At 43.2% G+C, this 15,464-nt stretch overlaps 1 protein-coding gene and 1 long non-coding RNA gene across 14 annotated transcripts in view; one reads left to right on the forward strand and one right to left on the reverse strand.

The window, feature by feature from the left end:
* The window catches only part of LOC118730866, a 25,983-nt gene extending 10,934 nt beyond the window's left edge, over nt 1-15,049 (reverse strand). The window contains exons 1-3 of the long non-coding RNA XR_004991645.2: nt 14,936-15,049; nt 8,506-8,510; nt 3,771-3,774 (exon numbers count right to left, since the gene is read on the reverse strand). This is a non-coding gene — a long non-coding RNA (uncharacterized LOC118730866). The remainder of the gene's footprint in view (nt 1-3,770; nt 3,775-8,505; nt 8,511-14,935) is intronic.
* ERC1 (ELKS/RAB6-interacting/CAST family member 1) overlaps nt 1-15,464 on the forward strand; it is a 411,084-nt gene that overhangs the window by 349,231 nt on the left and 46,389 nt on the right. For 9 of the 13 annotated variants that reach the window (XM_045588387.1, XM_045588384.1, XM_036459228.2 and 6 more), the window contains one exon: nt 8,117-8,305. In XM_045588387.1, the coding sequence (XP_045444343.1) occupies nt 8,117-8,305 (189 nt within the window). Of the gene's footprint in view, nt 1-8,116; nt 8,306-15,464 lie in introns of those variants that run through there. The other 4 variants (XM_045588391.1, XM_045588392.1, XM_045588389.1 and 1 more) reach the window with 1 other exon arrangement.

The following is a 15,464-nucleotide window of genomic DNA, read 5'->3' on the forward strand; positions in this document are numbered from 1 at the left end:
CCAATTAAGGGCAGTGCACTAGCCACAGAAGCATCATAGGAAATATAAAAATAATAATATTCAGCGCCTACTTGTCCAGGCTTCATGATACAGATATTCCATTCCTCTCAAAGTGAGTTCGTAGAGTGTGTAGCAGCCGACTCACCTATACTCAGAGTAAGTGGCACAGAAACGGAAGGGTGGGAAGAGAAAAGCAGGCCATATAATTACTTCATTAGGGGTCTTCGGCTCTGCACATTCCATCCTGGTATTGAAAAGTCAAATGTTCTAGGAAAATGTATTCAGATCTCATAGATGAATCAATTACATACATGGAGTACTTAGAATTTCCAGTTAAATCCTATCAAACAATACAGGAACAACTCATCTGTCTTAAAAAGCCATTTATCCATCTAACCTTAAGAGAAAAGGAGATTAAAATAAACACTTTGGGAAAGATCACTATCCTCTGTCACTATATGTCATTTAATACTGGCCCCTGAAGCCAGTGTAAGGATCTAATACATAAGCAAATAAATTTTTGCAAGTAAAAAGCAAAGCTCTCAGTATTTCAACCAAAAATCTCTCATCTTTTTTATAATTTAAACTAGAGGCCCAGTGCATGAATTTGTGCATGGTGGGGTCCCTCAGCCTGTATAGCAATCAGGGCTGATCAGGCCTGGCCAGCCAGGGGGAGGGACTGCAGGAGGTTGGTCTGCCAGCCCCATCGGGGCCAATCAGGGCCAGCCAGTTATGGGGGGGAGGTTGGCTGGCCAAGGGGAGGGATCATGGGAAGTTGGCTGGCTACAGGAAGTTGGCTGTAGGAGCACACTGACCACCAGGGCGCAGCTCCTGTGTTGAGAGTCTACCCCCTGTTGGTCAGTGCAAATCATAGTTACTGCTGGCCAATTGGTCATAACAGTGACTTAGGCTTTTATATATATAGATTCTTTTCCTTAATTTGATAAATGTAGGATTAGAGAAAGTTGGCTGTTCTGGCATTCTATTGTATTTGATACAAGCAGATGTTAGTTAGGAAGTTAATTTTTTACTTTTTGCCAAAAAAGATATAGAACTATAGGTTGCCCCACGCCCCAAGGGAAACCCCACTCTGATCTGGGACACCCTTCAGGACAAACCAGCTGGCCCCCACCCATGCACGAGACCCCTACCCTATCTAATAAAAGAGTAATATGCAAATAGACCATCACTCCAACACACAAGATGGATGCCCCCATTGGTCAAAGATGGCTGCTCCCATGTGGGCATAAGACGGCTGCCACAAGATGGCCAGCATGGGAGTGCAAGTTGGAAGGCACCAGGCCTGCAAGGGAGGGCAGTTATGAGCGATCAGGCCAGCGGGGGGAGGAAGGGCAGTTGGGAGGGACCAGGCCTGCAAGGGAGGGCAGTTGGGAGTGATCAAACCTGCAGGGAAGGGCAGTTAGGGGTGACCAGACCAATAGAGGGGGTAAGTTGGGGGTGACCGGGCATGCAGGGGAGGGCAGTTAAGATCAAACAGGCCAACAGGGTAGCAGTTAGGCACCAATCAGGCTAGCAGGGGAGTGGTTAAGGGGAAATCAGGCTGGAAGTCAGGAGCAGTTAGGGGCAATCAGGAAGTCAGGCAGGCGAGTAGTTGGGAGCCAGCAGTCCTGGGATCTGGCCTAAACTGGCAGTCGGACATTACACACACACACCCCTCCCCCCCCCCCACCCCCGTGCACAAATTTCGTGCACCAAGCCTCTAGTAAATAATAACTTTAAATGTAAATGGATTAAATGATCCAATTAAAAAAGAAAAGAAATAAAAATAATGCTGCCCTAGCTGGTTTGTCTCAATGATTAGTGTCAGGCTATGGACTAAAGGGTCACAGGGTTTGTTTCCAGTCAAGGGCATATACCTTGGTTGTAGGCTCGATCCCTGGCCCTAGTCAGGTTACATGCAGGAAGCAGCCAATGAATGTCTCTTTCTCACATTGATGTTTCTCTCTCTGTCTCTCATCCTTCCTTCTACTCTCTCTAAAAATCAATGTAGAAAATGTCCTTGGGTGAAGATTAACAAAGAAAAATGAAAATAATGCTAAATTAATTCACTTTCTCAGGTTTATCTAGCCCAGTGGTTGACAAACTCATTAGTCAACAGAGCCAATTATCAACAGTATAACGATTGAAATTTCTTTTCAGAGCCAAATTTTTTAAACTTAAACTTCTTCTAATGCGACTTCTTCAAATAGACTTGCCCAGGCCATGGTATTTTAAAATTCTCTCTTTGTTTTTAACCTTTTGGCATTCTATTAGGTCTAGTAATAATTAATGTCATTTTCTAATACTTTTTTTTAAATCGAATTTATTTAAACAATACAACAAAATTTAATCAACAATATAGTTGCCGTTGTTTTCTACTACTTGTGCCCAATGCTCAGGAAGCATTGTAATCCCTCTGTTGTAAAATTCATGTGATTTTGATGCAAAAAATTCGGTCAATGCATTTTTGAGGCATTCTTCATTATTAAATTTTTTTCCAAGAAGAAAGTTTTGCAAAGAACGAAACAAATGGTAATCGGAAGGGGCAATATCAGGAGAATATGCAGGTTGAGGGAGAACTTCCCATTCCAACTGGCGCAGTTTTTCAGCAGTGATTCTTGCAGTATGCGGTCGTGTGTTATCATGGTGAAGAATTACGCCCTTCCGATTAATCAGCGCGGGTTCTTTTTCTCTTAAAGCTTGGGCTAACCTTTCCAATTAGGCACTATACACTGCACTTGTAATGGTTTGGTTAGATGGTACAAGTTCATAATGAAGAATTCCTTTAAAATTCCACCAAACACACAACATCACTTTTTTCGCATGCAAGTCAGGTTTTGGCGTGGGCTGTGGAGCCTCATTTTTGTCCAACCATTGAGGCCACCTTTTCAAATTAACATACAGCACCCATTGTTCATCTCCGGTAACAATTTGCTCTAAAAACGGCAAACGGTTTTGACGAGAGAGGAGCGAACTGCAAATTGGGACTCTTTGATTACGGTTGTTGTCGGTCAACTCATGAGGAACCCATTTTCCAAACTTTTGGACTTTGCCAAGTGCACGCAATTGATTGGAAATTGTTTTTTGTGAACAATTTAAAGTTGTCGCAAGCTCTTGTTGGGTAATTTGAGGATTTTGCACCAAAAGAGCTTGAAGAGCTTCTTGATCAAAATTGGACACACAGCCTCGCCCACTCTTGTCATCTAATGAAAAATTTCCCTCGCGAAATTTCTCAAACCAACGCTGGCATTTTCTGGCGCTAACTGCATCTTGACCAAGAGCACTACAGATGTTTTTTGCAGCCTCACTTGCTTTTCTTCCTAATTGGAACTCGTAAAGCATGCAGTGCCGAATATGCTCTTCATCCGCCATCTTCTTAGCCCTAGTTTTGCAACAAAAACCAAACCAAACACAAACTTTTTCAAGCAAAACTTGTTAATTGCACTTCACACGTTCTGTAGATACCACGTGTTTGAAGGTTATGTCAATACAAGTCAACGCCAAGCAAGATTTTAAACGAATGTTTTAAAACGACATTAATTATTACTAGACCTAATAATTATGATGCATCTTGATATGGGCCTCTTTGGGTCCATTTTGTTTGGGACTCTCTGGGTTTCCTGGACTTGTATGTCTTTCCTTCACCAAGTTAGGGAAGTTTCTATCCTTATTTTTCAAATAGGCTTTCAATTTCTTGCTCACTCTCTTCTCCTCTGGCACCCCTGTGATGCAAATGTTGGTGTACTTGAAGTTGACTAGAGTCTCCTTACACTACTCTCATTTCTTTTATTCTTTCTTCTTTTTGCTGTTCTGATAGGGTGTTTTTTGCTTTCTTATATTCCAAATCCCTGATTTCTCAGCTTCATCTACTCTACTGTTGATTCCCTGTAAATTATTCTTCATTTCAGTTAGTGTATTCTTCATTTCTGACTACTTCATTTTTATGATTTCCATGTCTCTTCTTTTTTTTTTTTTTTAATATTTTATTGATTTCTTTCAGAGAGAAAGGGAGAAGGATAGAGAGTTAGAAACATCGATGAGAGAGAAACACTGATCAGCTGCCTCCTGCACACCCCCTACCGGGGATGTGCCCACAACCAAGGTACATGCCCTTGACCAGAATCAAACCAGGGACCCTTCAGTCCGCAGGCTAACGCTCTATCCACTGAGCCAAACTGGTCAGGGCTCCATGTCTCTTCTTTATCTGTTGAAGTTCTCTTCATTGAGAATCCTTATAACCAGTGTTTTGAACAATGTTCTGTTTTTTCATTTGGTATATGATTCTTTGCTTCCTCATTTGGCAGCCTCCCTGTGTTTGTTTTTAGGTATTCGGTGGAGCTGCTATGTCTCCCAGGCTTGTCAGAGTGGCCTCATGTAATAGGTGTTCTGTAGGGTCCACTGGCACAGCCTTCATGATCACCCAAGCTGGGTCCTCAAGGTGCACACCCGTGTGGGCTATGTCCACTCTTTTCTTATAGTTGAGCCTTGATTGGTGCTGACATGTCAATTGGAGGGATTTACCCCCAGGCCAATCAGCTGCAAGGACTGGCTCCAACCACCAACTTCTGGCGACGGTAGAGGATCAGCTCTTCATGGGTTCACCCCACAGAGCAGAACTTACTTGATCAGGGCTCTGGTGCCTGCTGAGTCCACTCTTTGAGTGTATTGCTTGTGGAGGTGCTTGGGTGGTGCTTCAACATGGTCTGAAGCTGTCCACTGGGTGTGCTGACTCTGGGGCCTTCCTGAAGGTGCAGGCCAAGGTCATTTGCAACCTGTGTTCTGCTCAGGGCCATCTGACATGAGCTACAAAGTGGTCTACAGATGGATGATGCTTATGCTTGACTTGGAGGTGCCCAGGCGAGGCCAAGTTGTGAACCAAGGCAGACTGCTAGTGCCAGGCCTCCGACCACTTAGAGTTACAGGACACACTGAGGCCAGGTGCAGTTTGTTGGAGAGATTTCAGGAAAATCTGAAAGATGAGCTAAGATAGGCTATTCATATGGAAATAACTTGGTTGGGCCCAAAAATCTAGCTAGGGCAGGGCCTCAAGGAATCACCAGGGCAGGGCACACAGTATAGGCCAGGTTGATGGAGTCTCAGATATGGTGCCCGTTTGCTGGCTCTGTGAGGGGAGGTCTCATGAAAGGAACAATGCCTCTGCCAGCACTTCTCTCTGGGAAAAAGGCCGTACCCCCAGCTCCTGCCTTGATACCAGACACTTCAGGTCCTCCTTGTATGTCTCTGGTGCCTTTCAAGCTGCTGCCCCAATGCTGGAGCTCAGAGGAAGTGAGTCTAAGTAAGTCCATATGTGGTCTCTTTAAGAACAGCCCTCTGTTTCCGCAAGCCTCAATTTTCATAGCCAGAAGCAATGGGGACTTTTCTTCCTGGCACTGGAGCCCTGGGCTGGGGGACCTGGCGTAGTCCACTCTTCCAGGGACCTCTGTAGCCGAGATACCTTTCCTGGTTTTTATCTAGCAAACATGGGTGTGAGACCAGCACATTCCATATCTCCCCACCTCCTACCAATCTCCATGTGGCCTCTTCTTTATTCCCTAGTTGTAGGACTTCCATTCAGATTTCAGGTAATTCTGAATGATGGTTGTTCTGTAGTTTAGTTGCAATTTTGATGTGGTTGTGGGAGGATTATGTTTATCTACACCGCCATCTTGACCAGAAGTCATTCAGGTTGTATTCTTCATGAAATACCTAAAGGCTCTTTTATTATTTCTTTTACAGTTTCTCTAAGTATTTTTCAGAGTAAAATGGGTATTGATTATATAATAAAAATTATATGACACTAGAGGCCCGGTGCACGAAATTTGTGCACGGAGTGGGGGTGTCCCTCAGCCCAGCCTGCATCCTCTCCAATCTGGGACCCCTCAAGGGATGTTTAAACTGCCCGTTTAGACCCGATCGTGGTGGGCAGTTGGACATACCTCTCACAATCCAGGACTGCTGAATCCCAACTGCTCACTTGCCTGCCTTCCTGATTGCCCCTAACTGCTTCTGCCTGCCAGCCTGATCACCCCCTAACCACTTCCATGCCAGCCTGATTGATGTCTAACTGCTCCCCTGCCAGCCTGTTTGTCCCCAACTTCCCTCCTCTGCCAGCCTGGCTACCCCTAACTGCCCTCCCTTGCAGACCTGGTCCCTCTCAACTGCCCTGCGTTGCAGGCCTGGTGCCTCCCAACTACCCTCCCTTGCTGGCCGTCTTGTGGTGGCCATCTTGTGTCCACATGGGGGCAGGATCTTTGACTACATGGGGGCAGCCATCTTGTGTGTTGGAGTGATGGTCAATCTGCATATTACTCTTTTATTAGATAGAAGCCTGATGCATGGGTGGGGGCCAGCTGGTTTGTCCTGAGGGTGTTCCCTTGAGGTGTGGGGTGGTTTGGGCGAGAGGTCTGTGGTTGTTTGCAGGCCAGCCACACACACCGGCGACCCAAACAGAGGCCCTGGTATCTGGAATTTATTTACCTTCTACAATTAAAACTTTGTAGCCTAGAGCGGAGCCAAGCCTTCTGCTCATTCCGTGGCTGCCTCCATTTCTGTTTGGTTTTATGTATCTTCTATAATTGAAACTTCGTAGCCTTGAGTGGAGGCCTAGGCCGGCCAGGGCAGGTGGAAAGCTTGGCTTCCTCCATTGCCAGGGGCAACCCTAGCCTGCTCTTTCCAGCTCCATGGCTGCTGCCATTTTTCTTGGGAGTTATCTTCTATAATTGAAACTTTGTATCTTTGAGTGGAGGCCTAGGCCAGCTATGGCAGGTGGAAAGCTTGGCTTCCATTGCTGGGGAAACCCAAGCCTTTCAACTGCTCTGTATGGCTGCAACCATCTTGGTTGGGGTAAATTTGCATACTCACTCTGATTGGCTGGTGGGTGTGGCTTGAGCAGAGTGATGGCTAATTTGCATATTGCTCTTTTATTAGGTAGGATTGTTTACAAACCCTTAGAAAGGAAAGCAGTAGGAGCACTCCTCTGAGGAGGCCAGAGGAAATCAGTGTCACTGTTGAAAGTAATATCAGACCTTGCTTCTATTGACTTGAATATTTCTGAGCTCCTTATTCATTAGGTGGGTCAGAGGTGTCCTATTGATGAAGAATGCCAGCCCAGTAACATGCAGTGAGTGCATACCTCTACCTTTTAAGTCCTGGGAACATTTTGAGAATTACCAGTATTTTGGCTGCGTTTTGCAGCTTTCACAGCTGCTGTGTATCAAGCAGATGCTGCTTTAATATTTCAGTGCTCTGAGATGTGAGATCTGGCCCAACTGTTCCTAAACTCCCCAGGCTTTAACCAACTATACTAAGTACCTGACCAGAGTATTTGTCATGAGAGCTGTTAAATGAAATTCTGGGGCAGAATCCATCTGTCATATAATGGCTTCCAAAGGGAGTCAAAGGGATACTTACTCATCCAGGGCAAAGGGAATGTAATAGAGAAAGAGAGGACTGCTTTTCAAGAAAAACATAGAACCAATGTTACAACTAAGAGAATTTCAGAGTCTTTGGCCATGAGTCAGGTATTTCGTGTTATATAAAGATTTATCAATCATTGTTTAAAAAGAATATCAGATAGCCTCTGTAAAAGAATGAGGGAGCTTAAGCCAGGATGAGGCAGGTTGGTAATGAATTCACTCATCGCATCTCTTGGCCAAGGAAAACATGCACCTTCTCCAGAGACAACATTTTTCGTCCATTCTAGGAGGTGGAGGAACACACAAAGTGTATGTTGCCCAGGCTTTCAGATGAGCAGATTTCACTAGCAGCTTTTTGTAACCTGTTCATAAATAAATGGAAGAAAAATTGTGAGGTAATTAGAGTCCTTATCAGTAATGTCATCTCTGTAAAAACAAGTCAGTCCTGTGCTTAATTCCCTGCCAGAGTATGGAACTCTTTGTCTTGTATTGATGCACTAAGCCAAGATCCCCTACCCATCTCCCAGAGTGGTGGTTGAGTGTGATACTATAAATGTGCAGGTGTGTGAAACTGTTTCTTTTTATGATCCTGAAGATTTCAGTAGTGATTTGGTCAGTTTTTATTTTCACTTGGGAGGCATAAAGATATTTAAGCTCGTTTTAGACTGATCTTGACTTTCCTCATTTTTTTTTCACCTTAGATCATCCAACCTCTCTTAGAACTTGACCAAAATAGAAGCAAATTAAAATTGTATATTGGACACCTGACAGCCCTCTGCCATGACCGAGACCCCCTGATCCTTCGTGGGCTCACTCCACCAGCTTCCTATAACTTGGACGATGACCAGGCAACTTGGGAGAATGAGCTGCAGAAGATGACCCAGGAACAGGTTAGTCACTTGAACTTTGATAAGATCCTATCAAAATTCAGCTGCTACTTAGGTTGATGCAATAGGAGTTACCTTAGGGAAGTTGGTGTTCATATTCAAGATTCTTATCAGTAGTTAACTCTTCAATAGATATTAGGAATTACTATTTGAAGGAAAAGAACCATTAGATTAATTAGTTTAAGTTACTCTATCTCTGCTACATTTTCTGTTTACTGTTGCCTATAAAATTTCACTAATTCTCTTTTGTCATGTTATGATATTTTTAGTTCAATAAATAAATGAGATTAGTCAGGAGATTTTAAAAAATGAATAAAAGAAACAAAGAGAAAATAGGATGAGGACAGAGATAGAGGACAGACATGGGAAGTGAAAGAAAGAAAAGCCAAACACTTAGAAATAGAAAAAGAATTAGAACAGTTTTTAAAACATTAATTCTAAGTTCCTTTTGTTTCTAAATTGTATTGTACATTTACTAAAACTGTTCATCAGAATTTTGAAACTATACAGTTTTTCAGCCAAATACTTCCTATTTGTTAAACATTATTTGTTACTCATAATACATGAAGGAAAATTGTGTTTTTAAAAAAATTCCCCATGGTGTGATGTTAAAGGTAGCAGTGACAACTCACAGGTTGAGAAATGCAAACTGGAATCTGAGAGCTGTGCTTACTTTCCCATGGTGTGATATTACCTAATAACAGACATATTTAACAGCCCAGTCAGTTATCTACCTTATTTGTTTGATGTTAAAAGATAAGCCCTACCTCTCAAATTTAGCAGGTTGCTGTAGAATTCTTAATTTCTTCTTAAAAAAGGAATATAGTCAATAACATTACAATAACTATGTATGGTGCCAGGTGGGTACTGGAAATTTCAAGGAACACTTGTAAAGTATCCTATATAATAAAGAGGTAATATGCAAATTGACTGTCACTCCAACAACAAGTTGGCCACCACAAATTGGCCCGCAGGGGTGGGCAGTTGTGGGCTATCAGTCCAGGAAGGGAGGGCAGTTGGGGGAATCAGGCTAACAGGGGAGAGCAGTTGGGAGCAATCAGACCAACAGGGAGAGCAGTTGGGGAGGACCCAGGCTGGCAGGGAAGGGCAGTTAAGGGCAACCAGGTCTGCAGGGGAGGGCAGTTGGGGGGGACTATGCCTGCAGGGGAGGGCCTTTAGGGGTAACCAGGCCTTCAGGGGAGGGCAGTTAGGGGTGACCAGGCCAACAGGAAAGGGCAGTTAGGGGTGACCAGGCCAGCAGGGGAGGGCAGTTAGGGGTGACCAGGCCAACAGGAAAGGGCAGTTAGGAGTGATCAGGCCAGCAGGGGAGGGCAGTTAGGGACAATCAGGCTGGCAGGGGAGCAGTTAGGCACCAATCAGGCTGGCAGGGGAGTGGTTAGGGGTGATCAGGCTAGCATGCAGAAGCAGTTAGGAGCAATCAGGCAGGCAGGCAGATAAGTGGTTGGGAGCCAGCAGTCCTGGATTGTGAGAGGGATATCCAACTGCCCATTTTGGCCCGATCCCACAGGGCAGTCGGACATCCCTCGATGGGTCCCAGATTAGAGAGGGTGCAGGCTGGGCTGAGGGACACCCCACCCATGCATGAATTTCGTGCACCGGGATTCTACTATGATTATATAACCACTATGCTATACATCTAAAACTAAAACAAAATAATATTGAATGTAAGCTATAATTGAAAAATAAATAATTCCAATAACTAAATAAATTTGGGCCAACTTTCACATTTGGGATACTTTTTGAATTTTTAATTTTTATTTTTTTTAGTTTTTTGTTGTTGTTCATTTGTGGGTTTTTTTGGGTGTTTTGTTTGTTTTTTTACATCTTTATTGAAAGTATTATATATGTCCCCTTTCTCCCCAAATGACCCCCTCTAGCCCACCCCCGCCTTCTGCTCCTGGCCCTCACCACTTCACTATCTGTGCATATGCATACCCTATGTGCATACAAGGTCTTTGGTTGGTAGCCTCCCACCCACCCATACTCCCCTGCCTTCTCTCTACAACTCCACAGTCTTTTCCATGCATCTATGTCTCTAGATCTATTTTGTTCATCAGTTTATTTTGTTTATTAGATTCCACTTATGAGTGAGAGCATGTGATACTTGTCTTTCTCTGACTGGCTTATTTCACTTATCATAATACTCTCCAGGTCTATCCATGCTGTTGCAAATAAGAGTTCTTTCTTTTTTATAGCTGCATACTATTCCACTGTGTAAATGTACCACAGCTTTTTTATCCACTCATCTGCTAATGGGCACTTGGGCTGTTTCCAAATCTTAACTACTGCATTTAAATTGTGCTGCTATGAACATAAAGGTGCATATATTCTTTCTGATTGGTGTTTGAAGATTCTTGAGATATATTCCTAGGAGTGGGATCACTGAGTCAAATGGCAGTTCTATTTTTTAATTTTTGGGGGGGTAGTGGGGAAACTTCATATGTTTTCCGCAGTGGTTGCACCAGTCTGCATTCCCACCAACAGTATGTTAGGGCTCTCTTTTCTCCACGTCCTCACCAACATTTGTCCTTTGTTAATTTGCTGATGATAGCCATTCTGACAAGTGTGAGGTGATACTTCCTTGTCATTTTAATTTGCATCTCTCAGGTTAATGACTTTGAGCATTTTTTCATGTCTCCTCGCCTTCTGTATGTCCATTTTGAAGAAATGTCTATTTAGGTCCTTTGCTTGTTTTTTAATTGGATTGTTTGCTGTCCTTTTGTTAAGTTATATGAGTTCCTTATATAGTTTGAAAATTAACCCTTTATCAGATGAATCATTGGCAAATATGCTCTCCCATGCAATGGACTGTTTTTGTTTTTGTTTTTTCATTTTGTTGATAATTTATTTTGCTGTGCAGCAACTTTTATTTTTATGTAGTCCCACTTGTTTATTTTTTCCCTTTGATTCCCTTGCCATAGGAAATGTATCTGCAAATATATTGCTATGAGAGATGTCTGAGATTTTGCTGCCTATGGTTTCTTCTAGGATTTTTATGGTTTCCCGTCTTATATTTAAGTTGTTTTTTTTTTTAATCCATTTTGAGTTTATTTATGTGTATAATGAAAGTTGGTAGTCTAGTTTTATTTTTTTGCATCTGTTCATTGTTCCCAGCACCATTTATTGAAGAGACTCTCTTGACTCCAGGGTATGCTCTTGCCTTCTTTGTCAAATATTAATTGATGTAATGGCTTGGGTCAATTTCTAGAATCTCTTGTGCCAGTAGTAGGCTGTTTTGATTACAGTGGCTTTGTAGTATAACTTGATATCTGATATTGTGATCCCTCCAACTTCGTTATTTTTTTAAAATATTTTTATTTATTTCAGAGAGAAAGGGAGAGGGAAAGAGAAATAGAAACATCAATGATGAAAGAGAATCATTTATTGACTGCCTCCTGCACACCCCCTACTGAGAACCAAGCCCACAACCCAGGCATGTGCCCTTTGCCAGAATCAAACCTGGGACCCTTTAATCCATAAGCTGATGCTCTATCCACTGAGCAAAACCTGTCCTACACTAGAGATATTTATCAGACACAGAGTATGTTCTAGGGTATGTTCTTCTTTTTCAAGATTGCTGTGGCTATCTTTTTGGTTCCATATGAATTTGTGGAGTGTTCTAGAACTATGAAATATTCCATTGGTAATTTAATAGGGATTGCATTGAATCTATAGATTGCTTTGGTAGTATGGACATTTTAATATGTTAATTCTACCAATCCATGAACACAATATATTCTTCTATTTGTTCATATCTTCCTCTGTTTTTTTGGGGGTTTTTTTTCAACATCAGTTAGTTTTCAGAATACGTCTTTAACCTCCTTGGTTAAGGTTATTCCTAGATATCTTACTTTTTTTTCTGTTGCTATAGTAAATGGGATTGTTTATTTTAGTTTCTCTTTCTGAGACTTCATTATTGGTATGTAAAAATTTCAGCAATTTCTGGGCGCTAATCTTGTATCCTGCTACATTGCCCAATTCGTTCATAGATTTATAGTAGTTTTTTGATGGAATATTTAGGATTCTCCTATTATGTGAATGTTGTTATGTTTCATGTTATCCCATGGCTCCCTTAAGCTGTCCTCCTGTTTTTTTAATTGTTTTTTCTTTTGGGTTCTGTGATTGAGTGATTTTTTTTCTACCCTGTCTTCTAATTTACTGACCCAATCCTCTACTTCACCTAATCTGCTGTGTATTCCTTCCTCTGTGTTCTTTATTAGTGCTGTGTCATTTTTCAGAGTTAATATATCTTTTCTCATACTATTGATCATCTTTTCCATCATTATTCTGAACTCTGTGTCTGATAAATATCTCCATTTCTTTTAGCTCTTCTTCTGGAGAATTCTCTTATTCTATGAGGCTTTTTCTTTTTTTTCTCCCCATTTTGGCTGCCTATTTGAGTTTATGACTGTGTATTAGGTGGATCTGCTATGTCTCCCAATCTCTAGTGTAGGACAGTGTCAGATGTTGTTTCTGACTGGTCCTGCATATCCTATTTGGAGCTATCAGCACTCCACAACTTGTGGCTCCCTCTGCTGAAAAGGACCAAGATATTCACCAAGGTCTGCTTTTCCTAGCCCCAAGTCCTGAATTAGGTCAGACGAAGATTCAAAGCTACCAGAGACCCACCTCTGTCTGCAGTCTGATTGATAGCCTCAGGATATTGAACAGAGTGGTATAGAGATTTTCCAGTAGGGTGGGGCAACTGCCTTCCCCCTAGGCAAAAACCTCCTTATTAGCAAAGGTGAGCTAGAGAAAGATGTCCTCCATAGCATGAGGGAATAACTCAGCACAGGAAACCTGGGTGTCTGTTCTGAGGGCTAACCCCAGAGTTCCCAACCCTGGCTTCTGTTCACACAGCTTCAGTCCACTCTGCCCTCCCTCTGCCAAAGCCCAAGGTGCATGGATGCATGTGAAATTTTGTGCATTAGTTCTTTAAGAAGATGCCTGCATTTCCAACTATCTCTGACTGGCAGACAGCAACCTTGCTGCTTTTCACAGCCAGATGTTATGTGGGCACCTTTATCAGTTCTAGTGCTCTGGGCTGGGCTCCTCACAGCTGAGATATCCTACCTAATAAAAGAGTAATATGCAAATTAGCCATCACTCTGCTAGACTAACAAGCCACGCCCGCCAGTCACACCCACTGGCCAATCAGAGCAAATATGCAAATTAACCCCAACCAAGATGGCTGCCACCACAGAGAGCAGGAGGGAGGCTTGGGTTTCCCCGACAATGGAGGAAGCCAAGCTTTCCACACAACCTGGTGGGCCTAGGCCTCCACTCAAGGGTACAAAGTTTCAATTATAGAAGATAAATCCCAAGAAAAATGGTGGTAGCCATGGAGCTGGAGAGAGCAGACTAGGGTTGCTCCCGGCATTGGAGGAAGCCAAGCTTTCCACCTGCCCTGGCCAGCCTAGGCCTCCACTCCAGGATACAAAGTTTCAATTATAGAAGGTGAATAAACCCCAACAGAAATGGCTGCTGCCACGGAGCAAACAGAAGGCTTGGCTTTGCTCTAGACTACAAGGTTTCAATTGTAGAAGTTAAATATATCACAGATACCAGGGCCTCCGCTTGGGTCATGGAGAACAGGAGGGGCATGGCCTGCAAACCACCATAGGCCCCTCACCCAGGCCACTCCACATCCCAAGGGAACCCCCACCCTGATCCAGGACACCCTTCAGGGCATACCAGTTGGACCACATCCATGCACTAGGCCTCTATCCTATCTAATAAAAGAGTAATATGCAGATTGGCCATCACTCCAACACACAAGATCAAGGTAGCTGCCCCCATGTGGTCAAAGATTCTGCCCCCATGTGGACACAAGATGGCCACCACAAGATGGCCAGCAGAGGAGGGCAGTTTGGAGGGACCAGGCCTGCAAAGGAGGGCAGTTGGAGACAATCACGCCTGCAGGGGAGGGCAGTTAGGGGTGACTGAACCGGCAGAGGGGGGAAGTTGGGGGCAAACAGGCTGGCAGGGGAGCAATTAGACATCAATCAGGCTGGCATGGGAATGGTTAGGGGGTGATCAGGCTGGCAGGCAGAAGCGGTTAGGGGCAATCAGGAAAGCAGGCATGCGAGCATTTGGGAGCCAGCAGTCCTGGATTGTGAGAGGGATGTCCCACTGCCTGTTTAGGCCTGATCCCACCGAGTCTAAATTGGCAGTTGAACATCCTCGAGAGGTCCCAGATTGGACAGTGTGCATGCTGGGCTGAGGGACACCTCCCCCCGAGCCCTGTGCACAAATTTTGTGCACCAGGCCTCTAGTAAAATATATAATACAGTGTTATTAGCTATAATCATAATCCTATGCATTAGCTTTTCAGAACTTGTTAATCTTAAAACTAGAAGTTTATACCCTTTGAACAATCCTATATAATAAAGAGCTAATATGCAAATGGTCATCACACCCTCACGCCCTCAGCTGGAGCCTGGGGACATGAGTCTGGGTCGGGAGACCTGAGGCTGTGCCACCCACCTGGCAGGGCTTGACAGGGGTAGGGCCGGCCTGGTCTGGGACTCATGTGCTTGTGGGTGGGTGGGGACTTGACTCTGGGTCCTGGAGCACGCCCCAGACTCTGACAGGAGAGAGATTGTCATATACATTTCATCTCTGACACTTCTATTATGGAGAAAGGGCAAATAGCAACATTAAAATATTTCCTCTAATTGATTCCCTGTTAATGTGCATGACTTTCGTGCACTGGCCCACTAGTATCTCTCTATTTTCTCAATACCCCAGCTCCTGGTAATCACAGTATAGAGTACACTCTGTTTTTCTGAGTTAGGCTTTTTTTTTTTCCACATGTAAGTCAATATTATACATTATCAGTTTTACTTATTGCACTTTGTATAATACCTTCAATGTTCATCCAAGTTGTCTCAAAGAATAGAATTTTATTCTTTCTCATGTCTGAATAATATTCCACTATGTATATCTATACCACATCATCTTTATTTTTTCATCACTGACAGACATTTAGGTTGTTTCCATATCTTAGCTATTGTGAATAATGCTGCAATGAACATGGGAGTGCAGGTATCTTTACCACGTCCTGATTTCAGTTTCTTTGGATAAATACCCAAACATGAGATTGCTGGATCATATGATAGTTCTTTTTTTTTTTTTTTTT

Source organism: Pipistrellus kuhlii, unplaced genomic scaffold (assembly GCF_014108245.1).
Source record: "Pipistrellus kuhlii isolate mPipKuh1 unplaced genomic scaffold, mPipKuh1.p scaffold_m20_p_3, whole genome shotgun sequence".
Classification (NCBI taxonomy): domain Eukaryota; kingdom Metazoa; phylum Chordata; class Mammalia; order Chiroptera; family Vespertilionidae; genus Pipistrellus; species Pipistrellus kuhlii.